Source organism: Stomoxys calcitrans, chromosome 1 (assembly GCF_963082655.1).
Source record: "Stomoxys calcitrans chromosome 1, idStoCalc2.1, whole genome shotgun sequence".
Lineage (NCBI taxonomy): Eukaryota > Metazoa > Arthropoda > Insecta > Diptera > Muscidae > Stomoxys > Stomoxys calcitrans.
Genome location: NC_081552.1, coordinates 144,273,366 through 144,293,737, shown reverse-complemented (window position 1 = coordinate 144,293,737; position 20,372 = coordinate 144,273,366). Strand labels below are relative to the sequence as shown.

Genomic DNA, 20,372 nt, shown 5'->3' with positions numbered 1-20,372 from the left:
GTCACATGTAAAATGTCCAAGAAGCCTTTTAATAAGAAATATGAGAAAAACTCAAGTCGAGTTTTGGATTTGATTCATACCTGTGATGAAGATGAACGCGAAACAGCCGAGAGAAGATCTGAAAGGAAAACTAAAGGTAACCCTCCTGATAGATATGGATACAGCGTACGCGCCGATGACAACTTAATTGAACCAAAGACATATAAGCAAGCTTTAGAATCCCCACAACGTAAACAATGGATCAGTGGTATGGAGGATGAAATGTCATCTCTAAAGAAATTAGAAACGTGGGATCTGGTTGTACCTCCAGAAAATGCCAATATCGTCAGTTGTAAATGGACGTATAAAATAAAAAGAAATGCCGAGGGAAGAGCCCATAGATTTAAGGCACGACTGGTGGCTCGCGGTTTTTCTCAAAAGTATGGGGTTGACTATGACGAAGTATTCGCTCCTGTTGTCAAAAACACACAACCTTTCGAACCCTTTTATCTGTAGCAGGTGCAAAGAAAATGACAGCGGTTCACTTCGACTTCAAATCAGCGTTTCTAAATGGCGATCTTAATGAATCCATTTACATGGAGCAACCTGCAGGATTTGAAGAAGGCGGAAAAAATCTGGTATGTAAATTGAAAAAGAGCATATATGGTCTTAAGCAGGCTGCGCATGTTTGGAATGCAACCCTTCATAATGTCTTGTGTAAAGGAGGGTATAAACAATCTGTTGCGGATCCTTGTCTTTATACAAAATGCACCAACGAGGAAGGGATCATATATATTCTTGTATACGTTGATGACATTTTAGCTGTTTCAAAAAGCAAATCAGATATTAGAATGTTTGAAAAACTGATTCAATCGCATTTTGAGATAAGTAATCTCGGAAATGCAAAACACTATTTGGGCCTCGAAATTTTTCAAGACAAGAATTTTAACTTTTGCATACGCCAACGAAAATATATTACTGATATATTGAAGGAATACGGTATGGAAAATGCAAAAGAATCAAAATATCCGTTGGATCCTGGCTACGGAAAAACCGAGTCTAATCTTCTGATAGACAACACCAAATACCAAAAATTGATTGGATCGCTTTTATACCTTAGTGTTAATTCAAGGCCGGACATTGCTGCGAGTGTTTCCATACTTGCGAGAAAAGTAAGCTGTCCCACTCAGGAAGATTGGGCAGAGTTGAAACGCATCCTGAAGTACCTCAAGGGAACAATAAATCACTTTTTAAAGTTAAGTTACAACAATTCTGAGGACAACATATTGATTGGATACGCCGATGCGAATTGGGCCGAGGATAAGATAGATAGGAAGTCCAATTCTGGATATGTGTTCCAAATAAATGGTGGTTCAATAAGCTGGGCTTGCAGAAAACAAACTTGTGTTTCACTGTCCTCTACGGAAGCTGACTTTATTTCCCTTTCTGAAGCTTGCAAAGAAGCAATCTGGCTAAGACGTCTATTGATGGACATGAAGATAATTCAAACTTCACCAACAATAATCTACGAAGACAATCAAAGCTCCTTGAAATTTATTAAAGAAGAAAAACTCAGTAACAGAACGAAACATATTGACACAAAGCTCAATTTTGTAAGGGATCACATAAAAAAGAAAGATGTTGAATGCAATTACTGTCCAACGGAATCTATGAAGGCGGAGATAATGACTAAACCTTTAAAACCACCTCTATTTGCAAAATTTCGAAAATCAATTGGCGTTGAACTTGTTGGAGGAAGGGTGTTGGAGTATCAATCGACTTTGAATAATTAACTTTATTATTTCTTTTATTATATTCACATAGATAGCATTGATTTTCAATATATTATACATGCTGTCAATTCTAAAGAATATTTTTTTCATTCTCAAATAAACCTTTGTATCACTCAATTCGTGTGTGTTCTTATTAACTCAATTCCACATATATATGTAGAAGCATTTCCAATAGAGGTTACATAGACTTCTACACGGCTGGTTCCAAACTAGACGACCAGGTGGACTTTGGTCATACCGAAGTGGATACCCGACCACTGCAGTGTGAATCAAGCGAAGATCCTTGGAGAATGTATTTCTGAACACAATAACAGCCCTCGACTGTCACAGATCTCCTAACGAGATGGCTGAACAGTTCAAAATTCACCTGTTCTGGGTGCCGGGCCACAGAGATATCCCAGGGAATTGTACAGCGAACGATCTTGCGAGAGTAGGAATTACCCTACACATTCCAGGGATACTGGAATCTGTGGGTATGCCTCCGGCGACATGTAAGCTAAGTTTTCAGGACTAGGCCAGATGGACAACAAATGATAGATGGGGGGGCTGTGAGCATTCCAAAAATTTGTGGCCTAATCGAGACTTGAAGAGGTCCACCGCTTTGCTGTCACTGGCAAGAACAGACGTCTCAGTCATTGCGTCCGTCATGACAGATCACTGTCTAATCGGAAAACATGCTGAAAGACTGAAGGTTGCCAGTAACGACTTTTGCAGAAGCTGTGAGGACATCGAAGAAGAAGAGACTATAGAATACTTTCTGTGTGTGTGTCCCACACTGGCAGTCAGAAGGAGTACCACTTTAGGTTCTCATTTCGTTAAGAACTTGTCTTATTTAGCGGATGTGAACATTCGCAAGTTGTTTGGCTTTTTAAAGCGATCTGGATGGTTCAACGGTAGGAACTAGAAGGCATCTTCCTTCTTCTGTTCCTGAAGTATCACAATGGACGAAAACGCCTAGGTTAGGTTAGGTTGAAAAGAGGGTGCAGATATTAATCCGCCCCATGCCACTATGGACATACACCTAACCCAGTAATCGGCTTGTTGTGAGCTCTAAAACTATAAAGTAACCTCTAAAAAGAAAACTTTAAATTAGGAATTCCGTGCTACTTACAAAATCCTTAATTCCTTTCGGTACCACTCCCCTAAGTTGGTTCATGTCTGATATTGTGTCTCCACCTAAGTACCGGAAAACGCCTAAGTCTACTACTTAAACCTAACCTATCCACATTTGTGTTGTTTTGAATAACAAATTTGTTTGAATGTAAAGACGCGAATTTCAGAAAAAACTTCTAGTGACTAATACATACTGGTATGGAGCAACAGTACCCTAATTATGAGAGCTTTATCTCAATCCGTAAAGATCCTAGTCGCCCAATAAATACTATCTGGGTGCAACTGTATCCCAATTGTGAGAGCTTTAGCTCAATCCGTAAAGAAAGTACCATTTCGTACATTTTAGTACCTACATAAAATCTCAAAAAATTCACCCGATATATACTCCCAAGATGTGCCTGCATTCCAAATTTCAGAGGTCCATCTCAATCCGTTAAGAACGTACCACATTTTGTACCTAAATGTTCGAATTTCAAAAAAATCTCTTTGTTCCCCGATATATACTGTCGAGGAGTAGCTGCTCTCAAGGTGTACCTGTATCCCAAATTTCATAGCTCTAGCTCAGTTCGTATAGAACTTTTTTTGTACCTAATGTACGAATTGAATTAATTCTTTTTGAGAAGCATCCATGCGAGTCTCAAATGTCTTTGACAAAGAGGGTATCCATGAGATAGGGCGGTAACCGTTAGTTGAGGTAAAACCTTTTTTAGGTTTAGGTATTAGCTCTATAGTGAAGTTTTCCATTATTGAGGCAAGGTACCAGTTTCATAAATTTGTTGTACAATTCCAGCAAGAATTGTTAGGAGTTTGGTGGCAGGTTTTGTAACATAGGATATGATATTCAATCAAAACCTGGAGTTGAACCTCTAAGATAGCGCAAGGAAGATGGCAATTCAGGATGTAAAATCTTGTTCCAACTCTCTAGCAGAGGGTACAATAGAATGATCCACAGACAAACTGGTGGATCATTTTGGATTGTTGAGACTAAAATTCTGCAAAATGATTAGAAATTTCAAGCGGACATTGGTCTTTTGTTTCAATATGTGAAATATCCTTAAAGGCGTTCGACTCCTTTAGCTTACGAATATTGTTCCAGAGATTGCTCGAGGAGTGCTAAGCCAATCAATCATTGTTGGACAGTGGACACTTTATTTTAAAACAGTTTATTTTGTATATTCAATTCATTTTCATAACTTAGAGTATGTAATTATGAAATAATCATGTATATGGACTATTTTATACTATATACAATCGTAGAAAAATTTAATGGATTAAACGATACAAAAATAAGTAAAACAATTAATCGAAAATCTTGGATTGCAGTATTTTTGATAATTATTTAATATAAATATGTACGGGAAAACATTCAGGACCAAAATAACTGCTTCAAAAATGGCTCCATTTCGAAAAGATAATTTCAGTTGAAAAGTGGTACATACATATGACTCGTATAACTACGCATATCCTTTCACACGAGGATATAGGTAACTATTTGCTAATGTTTAACATAACCTTATTACTACTTTATGGATGGCAGAATATCCTCATCAGCTACCCCGTATTATCATCTATCATTAACGCATTCGATCGCTGTCTTCAGCTATCCCAGACTTCATCTCGTTGTTTGGCTGCTAGTAGTTTACGTTCTGCAAAGAAAAGAAACCATTTAAATATAGGCTCAATTCAATAAATTGCGAGTAATTATGTCTATAATACTTTTTTACCACGAACATTTTTCAATGTTTTTTATTTCATTTCAAAATTCCCAATGGTTTCTCCCATACATATATTCATATGCTAGTCATTTACAATAAGAACATTTTATATACATACGAGTATATGGCAAATGCAAATTGCACATTTTGCCCATGAACATTCCACTAAGGAACAGGGGCAAACTTCTCACATATCAATGAGTGCAGTCCGATTCAAGTTTAAACTTAATGTAAGGGGCCTCCTTTTTATAGCCGAGTCTGAACGGTGTGCCGCAGTGCGACACCTCTTTGGAGAAAAGTTTTACATGACATAGTACCTCACAAGTGTTGCCAGCATTAGGAGGGGAAAACCACCGCTGAAATTTTTTTCTGATGACCTCGCCAGGATTCGAACCCAGGCGTTTAGCGTCATAGGCGGACATGCTAACCTCTGCGTTACGGTGGCCTCCTCCATATGAGTATATTACAAAAAATAATACCAATAATAAATTGTTCAGTGTGAACATAGGTCAAAGCCTTTGCTTCATTCTTGATAATGATTGAGTCCTCTAGAGGGTCAAAATCATATCAGGTTATAAACCGATTTGAACCATATCCGGCACGGTTGTTGAAAGTCATAACAAAACACGTTCAGCCAAATCGGATAGAAATTGTGCCCTCTAGAGGCTCAAGTAGTCAATACCCCAGATCGGTTTATATGGCAGCTATTTCAAAACATGGACCGATATGGCCCATTTACAATCCCAACCGATCTACACTCATAAGAAGTGTTTGTGCAAAATTTCAAGCGGCTAGCTTTACTCCTTTGAAAGTTAGCGTGCTTTCTACAGACAGACGGACGGACGGACGAACAGTCGGGCGGACATGGCTAAATTTACTTAAAATGTCATGACGATCAATAATATATTGGGTTGCCCAAAAAGTAATTGCGGATTTTTTAAAAGAAAGTAAATGCATTTTTAATAAAACTTAGAATAAACTTTAATCAAATATACTTTTTTTACACTTTTTTTCTAAAGCAAGCCAAAATTAACAGCTGATAACTGACAGAAGAAAGAATGCAATTACAGAGTCACAAGCTGTGAAAAAAGTTGTCAACGCCGACTATATGAAAAATCCGCAATTACTTTTTGGGCAACCCATATAAAAAACCCATCTTATGGGATCATAGACGAATCTTTCGAGGATTTACAAACAGAATGACGAAATTAATATACCCCCAATCCAAAGCAAGTCGCCCCTCCAAACATTTGGAAGTGACGCACTCCCTCCCAGAATTGTCACTTTTTAGATCCTTTTGTATGATAGCTTGTAGAGATTTCATGATTTAAAACAACAAAATACCATACCATCGGAATTCTATCATTCATGTTTCGCTAGTTAGTTTCTCATAACCAACTGTTCTTGTTAAAAATTTAAAAATAGATTTTTTGTTGTTGTTTTGGATGCTAACTCAAAAAACCCCACACAAGAGAATGTATGTTTACTTAGTCTTCTGTAATGAAGAAAGGCGCGTAGCACAGAGAGATAGCATACACCTCACAATCGTAAGGTTGGCTGTTCAAATCCCAGTCAGGGAAAATCATTGCAAATAAAACCTTCGTCTATTAATCTCGATTTGAAAATGATATAAATTAGAAAGAGAAATAACAAGTAAAAAGGCGTTAAGTTCGGCCGGGCCGAACTTTGCATACCCACAATCTCGGGTATATATGTAAACCACCTTTCGTCAAAATCCGGTGAAAAATGCATTCTTATGCCCCATAGCAGCTAATAAGTACAAGTCATTGTTCAATTGTATATAACAAAATATTGGTATTTTTAGTGGCTTTATCTAAAAATAAACCGATCTGAACCATATACGACACGGATGTCGAAAAGCCTTACAAAATAGGACAATAAATGCGCCTTTTATGGCCCCAAAACGTTAAATCGAGACATCGATCTATATGGCAGCTATATCCAAATCTTTACCGATCTGCGCCATATTGCAGAAGTATGTCAAGGGGCTTAACTTAACTCACTGTCCCAAGTTTCGGCGACATCGGACAATAAATGCGCCTTTTATGGGCCTATAACCTTAAATCGAGAGATCGGTCTATATGGCAGCTATATGCAAATCTTGATCGATTTGGACTACATTGCCGAAATATGTGGAGGGGCTTAACTTAACTCTCTGTCCCAAATTTTGGCAACATCGGACAATAAATGCGCCGTTTATGGCCCCAAAACATTAAATCGGGAGATACAATATATGGCAGCTATATACACATCTAGACCGATCTTAGAAGAATAATGTCGAAGGGCCTAGCACAACTCACTGTCCCAAATTTTGGCAAAACCAGACAATAAATGCGCCTTTTATGGGCGCAAGACCTTAAGTCGAGAGATGGGACTATATGGCAGCTATATTCAAATCTGGACCCATCTGGGCCAAATTAAAGAACGATGTTGAACGAACTAACACAACTCACTGACCCAAATTTTAACAAAATGGGATAATAAATGTGGCTTTTTTGGGCCTAAGACCCTAAATCGGCGGATCGGTCTATATGGCAACTATAACCAAATCTGGACCGATCTGGGCCAAATTGAAAAAGGATGTCGACAACTCATTGACCCAAATTTCAGCAAAATCGGATAATAAATGCGGCTTTTATGGCCCTAAGACCCTAAATCGGAGGATCGGTCTATATGGCAGCTATATCCAAATCTGGACCGATCTGGGACAAATTGAAGAAGGATATCGGAGGGCCTAACACAACTCACTGACCCAAATTTTAGTGAAATCTTTTGGGTCTGAGACCCTAAATCGGCGGATCGGTCTATATGGGGGCTATATCAAGATATAGTCCGATATAGCCCATCTTCGAACTTAACCTGCTTATGGACAAAAAAGAATCTGTGCAATGTTTCAGCTCAAAATCTCTATTTTTAAAGACTGTAGCGTGATTTCAACAGACAGACGGACGGACATGGTAAGATCCTCTTAGATTTTTACGCTGATCAAGAATATACATATATACTTTATAGGGTCGGAAATGGATATTTCGATGACAAAATAATATACCCCCATCCTTCGGTGGTAGGTATAAAAATAAGTCTCACTCTTACAGGTAAAAAAGAACATTGGACAAAAAAAAACAAATTTTTTTTATAATCGAAATTTAAACTTTTTTTGGTCCCTTTTTAGTCTCTCATGGGTATATATCGCCAAATGGTACGTTTTCTCCCGTACCAAGACTCTAATTAGAGTAAACAATGATATCGCCTGAGATTGTTTTCAACTTCTTTGATTGCAAAACAAAAGCAAAGCTTTATACCCTAAGTATAGGTGAAGCAATGTTTAAGATTTTTATTTGAATTTTTGATTTGGATTTGGACAAGGGATTATGAACGACGGATTGTTGAGGAGTTTATGCAAGATGCACCAGTCTTTTTTAATATTGGCTAAAACATCATGAGCCGTGATAAAAAGATTCCAGTTTCGTCAAATTTAATTCAATCTTTGAGACCAAAAACTAGAATTCGTTTACAAAATACTATATTATTTGTCAGTATCTCATTTGTAGGCGTAATTATAGTGCAATTTGTGAATTTAAGGCAATACCAAAGTAAACATAAATCATGATGACCTTACATGCAAGTAGGAGACACAAAGGACATCACTATGTATTCGAGAAGAAGTAATTTTACGTTCACAAAATATCCTAATGCAATATAAAAATAGGTTGAAATCATGTTTGGATTAGGTAATTATAGATCTATGCGCTACAGAAGACCCACGGGCAAAAATTACGAAAGTTACACCATAGACAACAACCATATTATCAAGAGAAACAAGTGAAAAAGGCATTAAGTTCGGCCGGGCCGAACTTTGGATACCCACCACCTCAAAAACAAATATTAATCATCGAAAAGCGCTTTACACTTTTGCATGGGTTTGAACCAATTGTCGAAGCACTTTGGCCACTCTGATTGAGGTATCTCAAAAATATGCATTCTGAACGCTTCTTCAAATGTCGAAAAACGTTCACCTCTTATTTTATTATTTACGTACGGGAATAAAAAGAAAAAAGATAAAAAGGGCTATACGCGGATGACTCATTAAATCGATGTTCTGAGTGTTCAAAAATGCAGTTGTTTCGTATTTTTGGAGCATTTCTTTCGACCAATCAAATTGTGTGGGATCCAAGGCGAACAAATATTTTGACGGTTAAATGTTCATGAAGCATTGAATGTATGCTGGTCCCACTAATGCCTAAGGTTGTCTCAATCGCACGATGCAATATCAGGCCAGTGCCGGGTGGTGTATCGTTCTTGCAAACTGCAATGGACTGCGTGGCAAGATCGATGCGATCGTGGACTTTATGAGTCGGAAGAGCATATTGGTCGCAGCGATCCAGGAGACAAAGCTGACCAACACCTGCAGCTTGCACAGTTGTCACGGTTACAATGTGCTACGTAAGGATCGCTCACGGAATGGAGGTGGGGGATTGGCCTTCGTTATACACCATTCCGTGCAGTATAGACCTATCTCGCCTGCGCTTGACGCTAGTGACCTCTACATGGAATGTATGGAGATAGCAGTCAGGTCTGGTACTGCCGAGATAGAGATATACAACGTGTATATACCGCCGGTTGGTAGCTGTGTCCCGATTAATGGTCAGGCTTACAACCCCGACATAAGTCCCCCCACTAGGATTACGAGGAGGTGTAGCAGCTCGCCAGACATCTCAATTGCATCCCCTGATCTCCTGAGTGACGTATCCTGGCAAGCCGTCATCTCTTTGGGGTCAGACCACCTCCCTGTCATAATTCTCACCATCGACCGACCACCCGACTTCATAACCTCTGATCGCCGGACGTTTATCAATTATAAGAAGGCCATTGGACTGGCTTCAGAGAGTATACCAATCGCCGCTTCAGTGAACTGCCACCCCCCTCTGATGTGCTTGTGGCCGAAAGGAAATTCCGAGACATCATTAACGCAGCAGCCGCTCGCTTTACACCAGCCGGTAGAATACCCCAAGTGCGACCCAATTTCCCGGCGCAAGCAGTGGTGCTCGCAGACGAGCGTGATGGGATTCGTGCTATGGACCCCGCTAACCCCAGAAACAGCGAGCTGAATGTGGAAATAAACAGGGTAGTCAACGAACATAAGCGGAATTTGTGGCTGGAACACTTGAAGCAATGTAACCTAGACACCGGTGTGGGCAAACTGTGGGCCACTGTTAAGTCACTCTCGAACCCCGGTAGACGGGACGACAGGACCTCAGTCACTTTTGGCGAGATAACCGTGACTGATCCGAAGAGATGCGCCACGTTGTTCAACCGTCAATTTATTGTGCATCCCGAGAGAGACAGGGCAAGAAGGAGAGCCATTCGCCGTATTCGTGATCTCCAAGCCGATGAACAGCCATCACAATTTACCGTGGGCGAAGTTACGAATGTCATCCGTGGCGCCAAATCTTCTAGGGCGTTGGGCCCCGACGGAATCTCTACATTGATGTTGAAGAATCTGGATTCACCTGGAGTTGAGTACCTTACCACTGCCCTCAACCTGTCATTGAGCACTCTTATAGTTCCCGATGTCTGGAAAATGGGCAGAGTGATCCCGCTACTGAAGCATGGAAAAGACCCGAATTTGGGGGAGTCGTACAGACCGATCTCCCTTCTCTTACCAGTGGCAAAGACGCTTGAGGCATTACTCCTCCCGAGCCTCGTAAGAGAACTTCCATTCGCCGAACATTAACATGGATTTCGAAAACTGCATAGCACAACAACAGCTTTGCATGACATCACCGCACACATTTGCCGTGACTTCAATCAGCCCAGGCCATGTGATAGGACAGTCCTCGTGGCACTGGACCTATCGAAGGCATTCGACACGGTCAGCCGTCATGGGAGAGGCACATCCCGGAGTGCCTTCTCCGCACGCTTCTGGTCCGTGACGGGATTGAAAATAACCCCGGACCCTGGTTTTGTTCGGTTTGCCAGAACAGCTTTCATCATCGGTTGGTGTCGGTGAGGTGTAACCGGTGCATGGAGTGGTTACATTTCCGATCATGCTCTGGCTTAACTTCACTACGGAAGTATTGTCATACTGGCTATGTCGCAAGGTGCTGTGCGAACATAGCCAGCAGTGAGTCACAAGCGTCGTCGTCGTCGCCTTCTGCGTCCTCGTCATCGGACTATGTGACCGCCCCGACCTCTCCCGTACGGCAATTTACGCAACGGCAGCATCCCATCCTAAATATTGCCAGGCCAGTGCCGGTAAGTGTATCGTTTTTGCAGTTAAAATGCAACAGACTTCGTGGCAAGATCGATGAGATTGTGGACTTTATGAGTCGGAAGAGCATATTGGTCGCAGCGATCCAGGAGACAAAGCTGACCAACACCTGCAGCTTGCACAGTTGTCACGGTTACAATGTGCTACGTAAGGATCGCTCAAGGAATGGAGGTGGGGGATTGGCCTTCGTTATACACCATTCCGTGCAGTATAGACCTATCTCGCCTGCGCTTGACGCTAGTGACCCCTACATGGAATGTATGGGGATAGCAGTCAGGTCTGGTACTGCCGAAATAGATATATACAACGTGTATATGCCGCCGGTTGGTAGCTGTGCCCCGATTAATGGCCAGGCTTACAACCCCGACATAAGTGGGTTGCTATATGGCCATAATCGTCTGGTTCTAGGGGACTTTAATGCGCATCACATTTTAGATTGAAAGCTCCACGTTTTGCACGGTGAATGAGGATGCCCCCACTAGGATTACGAGGAGGTGCAGCAGCTCGCCAGACATCTCCATTGCATTCCCTGATCTCCTGAGTGACGTATCCTGGCAAGCCGTCATATCTTAGGGGTCAGACCTTCTCCCCATAATTCTCACCATCGACCGACCACCCGACTTCATAAACTCTGAGCGCCGGACGTTTATCAATCATAAGAAGGCCGATTGGACTGGCTTCAGAGAGTATACCAATCGCCGCTTCAGTGAACTGCCACCCCCCTCTGATGTGCTAGTAGCCGAGAGGAAATTCCGAGACATCATTAACGCGGCAGCTGCTCGCTTTATACCAGCCGGTCCATTCGCCGAGCACCAACATGGAGTACCTTACCACTGTCCGCAACCTGTCATTGAACACTCTTATAGATCCCGATGTCTGGAAAATGGGCAGAGTGATCCCACTACTGAAGCCTGGAAAAGACCCGAGTTTGGGGGAGTCGTACAGACCGATGTCCCTTCTCTCACCAGTGGCAAAGACGCTTGAGGCATTACTCCTCCCGAGCCTCAAAGGAGAATTTCCATTCGCCGAGCATCAACATGGATTTCGGAGACTGCACAGCACAACAACAGCTTTGCATGTTATCACCACACACATATGCCGTGGCTTCAATCTGCACAGGCCATGTGATAGGACGGTCCTCGTGGCACAGGACCTTTCGAAGGCATTCGACACGGTCAGCCATGCCAAGTTATTTGAGGAAATCGCCAACACGTCCCTCCAGCCAGGCCTGAAACGATGGGTCGCGAATTAACGAATAATCTTCAGCCACACTGTTCACTACAAATACGCGTGAGGCGAATTCTGAGCTGACTGTGATGGTCGATGGAGAAATGATTCCGACTATCAAGTGTCCCAAAATACTTGGCGTCTTACACATTCTCCTCACAATAAAGTCAAAAGTAGAAACAAGGTCCTCAAATCACTTGCTGGCAGCACTTGGGGTGCAGACAAAGAAACCTTGTTGACCACGTACAAAGCAATTGGCCGGTCTGTGGTAAGTTATGCAGCGTCAGTGTGGTCTCGTCAACTTTGTGACACGCTGTAGAATAATATTCAGATCTGTCAGATTGCCGCCCTTCGAACTGCGACGGGCTGTCTCCTCAGTTCTCATTTGGACCACCTCCATCAGGAGACAAAGATCCTACCAGTGCGAAGACATAACTACATGCTGTCTAAGCAATACCTTTTGGGCTGTTATCGCAGAAACCATCCAAATCATCATCTTGTAGATAGATACCCACCGCCCAGAAGCCTTAAAGTAGATCTACACAATATCTCTATTTTTGAAGACTGTAGCGTGATTTCGACAGAGAGACAGACGGACGGACATGGCTAGATAGTCTTAAATTTTTCGATGTGTTGCAAACGGAATGACAAAATGAATATACCCCCTCCTTCGGCGGTGGGTATAAAAACAAAAAGGAAAGTAAGAATTTTGGAAGACCCACGTCATGTTGAAATATTTAAAATTTTACATTTTTTAATCTATTTTGCTTCAAGCATTCAAATTGATACAAGTAAGAGCGTGCTAAGTTCAGCCGGGTCGAATCTTATATACCCTCCACCGTGAATCGCACTTGTCGAGTTCTCTGCGCGGTATCTCTTTTTAGGCAAACAAAGAATACTTGATAAGAATTGTTATGGTATTGGAGCTATATCAAGTTAAAGTCCGATTCGGACCATAAATGAATTGAATGTTGAAGACCATAGTAGAAGTTATTGTGCAAAATTTCAGCAAAATCGGATAAGAATTTTGCCGTATAGGGGCTCAAGAAGTAATATCAGGAGATCGGTGAATATGGGAGCTGTATCAGGCTATAGATTGATTCAGGCCATATTTAACACGTAAGTTGAAGGTCTTGGAATTAGCCGTTGTACAAAATTTCAGCCAAATCGGATAAGACTTGCGCCCTCTAGAGGCTTAAGAAGTCAAGATCCCAGATCGGTATATATGGCGGCTATATCAGGTTCCAATTCACTTTCCACACCTAAGTATTTGACCTTGTCAAATATCGAAATCGTCTTATTGAGGAAACGTGGTGCGTTAAATTGGCAAAAGGTGGGCGAAGAGTACTTGGGTGTGATCTTGAACAGGAAACTGAATTGAAAGTGTCACATCCAGGAGTCACAGGTGTCACATACTGAGAAGGCTTACAGATGTTGGGCACTATGTAGAACGGGCCGTAGGCTCGAAATGGGGCCTGAATCCGAAGATTGTCCACTGGCTCCACAGGAGCGTGATTAGACCAATACTTACTTACGCCTCAGTAGCTTGGTGGACTGCTATGGAGAAAAAGTGTAGCATAAGGACCATACAATAGGTTCAGAGAACATGTTGTCTTGGCATAGGCGGAGCAATGAGAACCACGGCCACTAGGGCATTGGAGACTATTCTAGATATCCGACCCATTGACATACAGATTAAGTGTGAGGCAGCCACTATGAGACTTAAGGCGATGGGAGAATGGATTGAGGATGGGAGCAGCTCATACCATCGCGGTATAATCGAAGCGACGATAGGAAACCCGGAAGGAAGGGAAGAGATTTCCGATCGGATACCTGAGATGAACCTTGAAGTCGAGTGCGAGGCACTGCTGCCATCGGCACAGTCTTCATTAATAACCCAGGGACTGAGATTTGTTTTAGACTGCCTGACCACAATACTGTCCTGCAGGCGGAGATCCGGGCGATCACGGAATGCGTGAAGTGGTGTGGTGCTAACGCGAGAACGTCGAGTGTGAACATCTTTACCGACAGTAAAATTGCCCTAAGGGCAATAACAACCAGGACGGTAAGGTCACGAACACTCTTGCAGTGTAAGAAGGAGATTAACGCCTTCTCTGAGGATGGGAAAATCCTCATCGTTTGGGTGCCGGGCCATAACGGAGTAAGGGGAAATGAAAAGGCTGACGATTTAGTGGTGAAGGCCAGAGGACTGCCGTCAATAAACTTGGTTAACCCGAAGCCTTTCGGGTCGACGCAGTCCGAGTTAAGGGAGTGGGCGACCAATGCGCATGCCCACCACAACGCATATTTCGAGGTGTTACAAACGGAATGACGAAATTAGTATGCCCCCATCCCATGGTGGAGGGTATAATTAGAAAAATTGAGATATCTTATATATAAAAATCAATTTGTGTTTCTTTGTTTGTGTGTTCCTTTTAGACTCAGAAACGGGTGAACCGATTTTCTTGCAATTTTCACAGATAGTGCATAATGATCCCGAGGTGAAAGTAGGGTACTACATTTTTTGATATCTGAAGGGGGAGCGGAACCTCCCCCTTTCCCTTATTTTTAAAAATTCCAGATCTCGGAGATGGGTGGTGCGATTTAACCGAAATTGTGTGTGCTCTCATATAGTACCCTAAAAATAAAAATTTGGTTTCCAAATTTCGGATGGGGTACTTAGGGCGGCCGCCCCACCCTAAAACCTACCAAACATATATTTGGGGCAATCACGACAATATGGGACTCAAATGAAAGGTATTTAGGATACGAAAACGTATCTGATATCCATTTGTCGAACCAAGTGCTAGGGGTCCACTCCAACCCCCAAAACACCCCCCAAACAAGACTTATTTACTGACCATGGGAATATGGGGCTTAAATAAAAGGTATTTGAGTGTAGAATTCGAATCTGATATCCAAATATGGGACAAAGTGTTTGGGGGGCCGCCTCTCCCCAAAAACATCCCCCAAAGGGGACAAATTTACGACCATTGCCATATGGGGCTCAAATGAAAGGTCTTTGGGAGTAAAGCATGAATCTGATATCAATATTTGGGAAGAGTGTCTATGGGGCCACGCCACCCCCACAACACCACCCAAATAGTAAGTATTTGCTGACTTTTGCAATATGAGGCTCAAATAAGAGGGTTTTTAGAGTGGAACACGAATCCGATATATATTTCTAAGGCCAACTAACTGAGTGGCCGCCCATCTCCCAAAACACCCCCCAATCCGGTCACGTTTGTCAACTATGGAAATATGAGACTCAAATTAAAGGTATTTGGGAGTAGACCACGTATCTGATATCAACATTAGGGACCAACTGACTAGGGGACGTCCCACCACCATAACAACCCCCAAATAGGACGTATTTGCTCACCAAGACAATTTGGGTCTTAAAGAGAGTGGAACTAAATATTTATAGTTTTTAGGGTCAATATTCCAAACCGGACATATTTGCTGACTTTTGAAATAAGGAGTTTAAATGAGATAAGAAAACGAATTTGATATCCAATTTTGAGGCGAATGGCAATATGGGGTTCAAATAAATGATATATGAGAATAGAGTACGTTGCTGATATATTTTCCGGGCTTAGTGTTTGGGGGACCACCCCAATCCCCAAAACCCTAAATCAGGTATATTTACCGACCATGTCAATGTGGAGCTTAAATGAAAGGTATTGGGGGTTAGAGCAAGAATTGATACCTACTTTCGGGACCAATTTTCTGGGGGTCTACCCCTTTCCCAAAATACCCCACAAACAGCAATTTTTTACTGACCATTGCAATATGGGGCTCAAATAAAGGGGAGTAGAGTACGAATTTCATATCCAAATGTAGGGCCATGTATTTAGGGCATTACCCCTTCCCCAAAACACCTCCCAAAGGGTAAAAATTTGTCGGCCATGCCAATATGTGGCTCAAATAAAAGGTATTTGAGATCAGAAAACGAATTTGATAACCCATTTTTGGGCCATGTGTTTGAAAGACGCCTCATCGTGTAAACTCCCCTAAACCAATGGCAATATGGCGTTTAAATAAATGGTATTTGAAAGAAGAGCACGATGCAGATATTATTCAAGGCCAAGTGTCCGGGGGACCACCTCAGCCCCGAAAAAAAAAAACACCTAAATCATGAGACTATCGGGCTAAAATATAGTATTTTAAGAATGGAGTACACCTTACATCCAAACTTAAATTCGTAGACCAATAAAGATCATATGGGATTCAGATAAAGGCACTTATTGTATATTGTTAAACTATTAGTCAAGTTAGCATGGTATTTCACTAAAAGATCTTTTATTGTCGAAAATAAATATTCCAAGGAAGCTTTTGTTCCATATAAAGTAAAAGAAGGCGCAGCGGAGCGGGCCTGGGTCAGCTAGTTTATTAATAAAATGAAATTGAGATTCCATTGCAGGATATTGTCCGGCTTTAGAACATTGTTCAGTGCTTTCTATTCAAAGAATAGTATAGCAAAAAACATTTAAATGTCAACAAAAATGTGTTGCTGCTAGAAGCATTTGACTGGTTTCCCGTATCGCGATTTCATTTTAGACCAAGAAAAATCATCAGCAGTAGATGTCAAATGGATCGTGGTGCCTACAACAAACCATAGGTTATAAAGCACACATCTGAATTTGGAAAGGGCTCTTAAGGATGACTTTATTCATAAGCGCAATAGAAAACATATCAAATCTTACTACCCTTATTGCCTTTTTGTTTTTTTGCTATACTATTCTTTGAATAGAAATCATTAAACGATGGTCTAAAGCCGTACAATATCTTGCAATGGAATCTCAATAAGATTTTAAGAACAACAAAAAGAAAGCGCAAACGAAATTTATTTGATGAAATTTAAATAGCATGACCACGAAGAGAGTGCCTTATCCCAGCTACTGTTAGATTATTTTCAAGCAAGAAAATCCCATTATAATGGTTTTAACTTGTGTTTCCCACAGGTTTAACTAAATTGTAATGAAGTTTTTGGCAATCTGAATAAATAATGGATAACTTTTTAAAGAGAAATTCTTTAAAGAACGCAAAGACTTGCAGATGCCAACATTGACCGGTCTTAAGCTTCTAAATTTTTACATAAAATTTGCTAGAAACACGTCTCTAAATTCATTTAAGAGCTCATACAGGGCAAGTGATTACAAGTTTTCCACTAGCCAACTTTGTCGCTGGACACAATACTCTATTTTTTATCTTTTCAATAAAAACAATTAAGGATTCTTACGTAAAAACTGACGTAAAGTGCTAAAACCAAACGCAATAGATTTATCTGTGTCAGTTATTATCCGCTTAATATAATCTATTTATTTTAGATGTATAACCATGGCCAAAATGGTGCAACTGATACTAAACATCAATTAGTTGATTTTGTTTGCACATGTGAAAATGTACCACTATTGAACAAACACTCATTTATATAAAATATTGGTCTTAAACCCCGATTTGATATATGGGTTTTAAAGCTTATAGTACGTCAAGTAAAATGGTTATTAAACTTTGTATGCACATAATGCGTTCATCGAATTTTAGGATTGCTTTCATCACAATTAAAATGCGTTGCTTTTGTTTTGCACGACACTGTACACGGAAAAAAATGACTCTTAGAAAAAACCAACTACCAAATTTGTATGTGAAACTTTAAATTCTCAACGAATTTTAGCATTGAATCGAAGACATTGTTTGTTGAAGCACGTTAGTAAGTCTCTACCAAGAGACTACTATTGAAATTTTGTTGACTTTCAACAAATTCTTTAGTTGAGGTAGTTGTTAAAATAGGCGTACTACCACGTAGAGCACAAAATTCCCATGTCTTCCATGACTTGTGAACCCAGGTTCGAGACCACCGGTCGGCCAAAAACAAGTTTAATTTTTTTTCATTAAACTTATTTTAGAAAATTCGGGGTAAAAAAATATGCATTTCGTATTTAGAAAAAAAATTATTTGGAGTGGTTTTTATCTTTTTTTAAATTTAATTAATTGAGACACTTATTACTGTGCAGCAGTAGTAGCAGGGCGAGCCGAATAAAGAAAACAAAAACAACACCACCCAAAGCAAAGCACATACGTTGGCTGCTGGTCTTAGATGGGTTTTTGCCTTGCTTATGGATATATAGTTGTCATATGTTGGCTTGCAAAGAGTGCCTTTCAACAACAAATTTTGTACTTGGGTCATTCAGATTCAAAAAATTGCAAAAAATTGTTGCAGGAAAATTAACAACTCTCGTAGTTGTATTTTCGACCAAAGTTGTTGTTTTTCAAAATTATTTTTATCTGTGTATATGGATTAACGCAAAATATTTTAAATTTAACAACAAATACAAATTACGAATGCATTAAGCTATATTTTCAAAGTAGAAATTAAAGAGCCTTAAGCTCGGAGGGGCCGTATATAAAATTTTTATTTCACCTATGCAAATTTTCTCTTATGTTATTAAAATTTACTAAACTTTGGATATCATAACCATTGTCAATGAAATCGCATTTAGTTACAGGTAATTGAAAGAAGTTGATACATTTCCTAGATTCTTTCACTAATAACAGTTAAAGAATCATTGTCTTAAGTGTACAAATAAAGCTTTTATGAGCCTTAGACCCTTAATCGGCACATTGGTCTATATGATGGCTATATCTAAATACAGTCCGATCTTTTCCATATTTGGGTCAGATAGCGGGTGGCCTAAAACAACTTACTGTTTTCAGCGAAATCGGATAAAAAATAAAGCTTTTATTCGTTTCAGACCCTTTATCGGGATATCGGTCTGTATGGCAGCTATATTTAAATATAGTCCAATCCGAACCATATTTGGGTCCTCAATGTTTCAAATTTCAGCGAAATCGGTTAAAAAATAAAGTTTTTATGGGCTTTAGACCCTTTATCTGGAGATCGGTCTAAATGGCAGCTGTACCTAAATATAGTCTGTTTTGATATACATATAATTAGGTCAGATATCAGGAAGCTTAAGATAACCCTCTGTTTCAAATTTCAGCGAAATCGGGTAATAAATAAAGCTTTTAGGCCTTCAGACCCTTTATCGGCAGATCGGTATATATAACAGCTATATATAAATATAGTCCGATATGGACCATATTTGGGTCAGATGTCGGGAGGCCTAAAACTACTCACTGTTTCAAATGTCAGCGAAATCGGACGAAATATAAAGCATTTATGGGCATTAGACCCTTTATCGGAAAATCGGTCTATATAGCAGCTATATCCAAATATGGTCCGATTTGGCCCGTTCAAGACTCAACCAGCGTGCATCAAAAAGACGTATCTGTGCCAAATTTCAGCTCAATATCTCAATTTTTGAAGACTCTAGAGTGATTACAACAGACGGACGGACAGACACACGGACATCGTTAAATCGTCTTAGAATTTGACGACGATCCGAAATATATATACTTTGTAGGGTCGGAAATTGATATTTGGATGTGTTGCAAACGGAATGACCAAATTAATATACCCCCTATCCTACGGTGGTGGGTATAAAGAAGGTAAAGAGATACATGTTCTTGAAAATACATAAGTGCCCTTTTAAGACATTTTTCATAATTGCCAGTAAAGCATACGGTCGAAATTTATTAGCATCTGTTCTATTTACGTTTTTGGGCAAGCTTGTGCATGCTGAAAAACGAATGGTTGTATGTGAATTAGCAGGTAAATATGCTTGTATGCTACATATCGTGTAGGCTCTCGGCAAACCAAGTGTCTGATATCAGACAAATCTGAAAAAAAAAAATTCTGAAGTTTTTCGGCTTGATCTTACCGAGTTCGTTTCGAATTCTGATATACTGAGGGAACTTTTGTTCTGACAGCTTTGAAAGAATTCTGAGCGAAGTCTGACCGTCTTTTTGTATGGTTTTTTAAATTTTTTCTTCTGACAGTTTGAAAGAAATTCCGAACGACGTTTGAACTCCGTGTTGGATGTTTTTTTGCTTGCGTTTGTGCTTGCGTTTTCACATATAAATTTGTTGGAACCGTTAGGAATTTTTGTTCCGACTGTTCTGATAGATTTCGAAACGAATTCGGAACTCCCTGTCGGATTTCTTTTGTCTTCTTTTTTGTGCCAGATTTTTTTTTTTACCGGTAGATATTTTTTTCTGACAGTTCAGAAGAAATTCCAAACGGCGTGGAATGTTTTTGGTATTTTTTGTGCTTGTTTTTTTTTTGCATATTTTTGTGGGAACCTCAGTACCTCAGAGGTTAGCATCTTCGCCTACGATACTGAGTGACTT

The 20,372-nt window shown here is 40.3% G+C and overlaps 1 protein-coding gene across 1 annotated transcript in view; it reads right to left on the bottom strand.

The window, feature by feature from the left end:
* Positions 1-4,032: 4,032 nt before the first annotated feature.
* LOC106089757 (uncharacterized) overlaps positions 4,033-20,372 on the bottom strand; it is a 187,140-nt gene continuing 170,800 nt past the window's right edge. Inside the window, exon 10 of the mRNA XM_059367365.1 lies at positions 4,033-4,531. Coding sequence (XP_059223348.1) covers positions 4,482-4,531 — 50 coding nt within the window. The 3' untranslated portion in view covers positions 4,033-4,481. The remainder of the gene's footprint in view (positions 4,532-20,372) is intronic.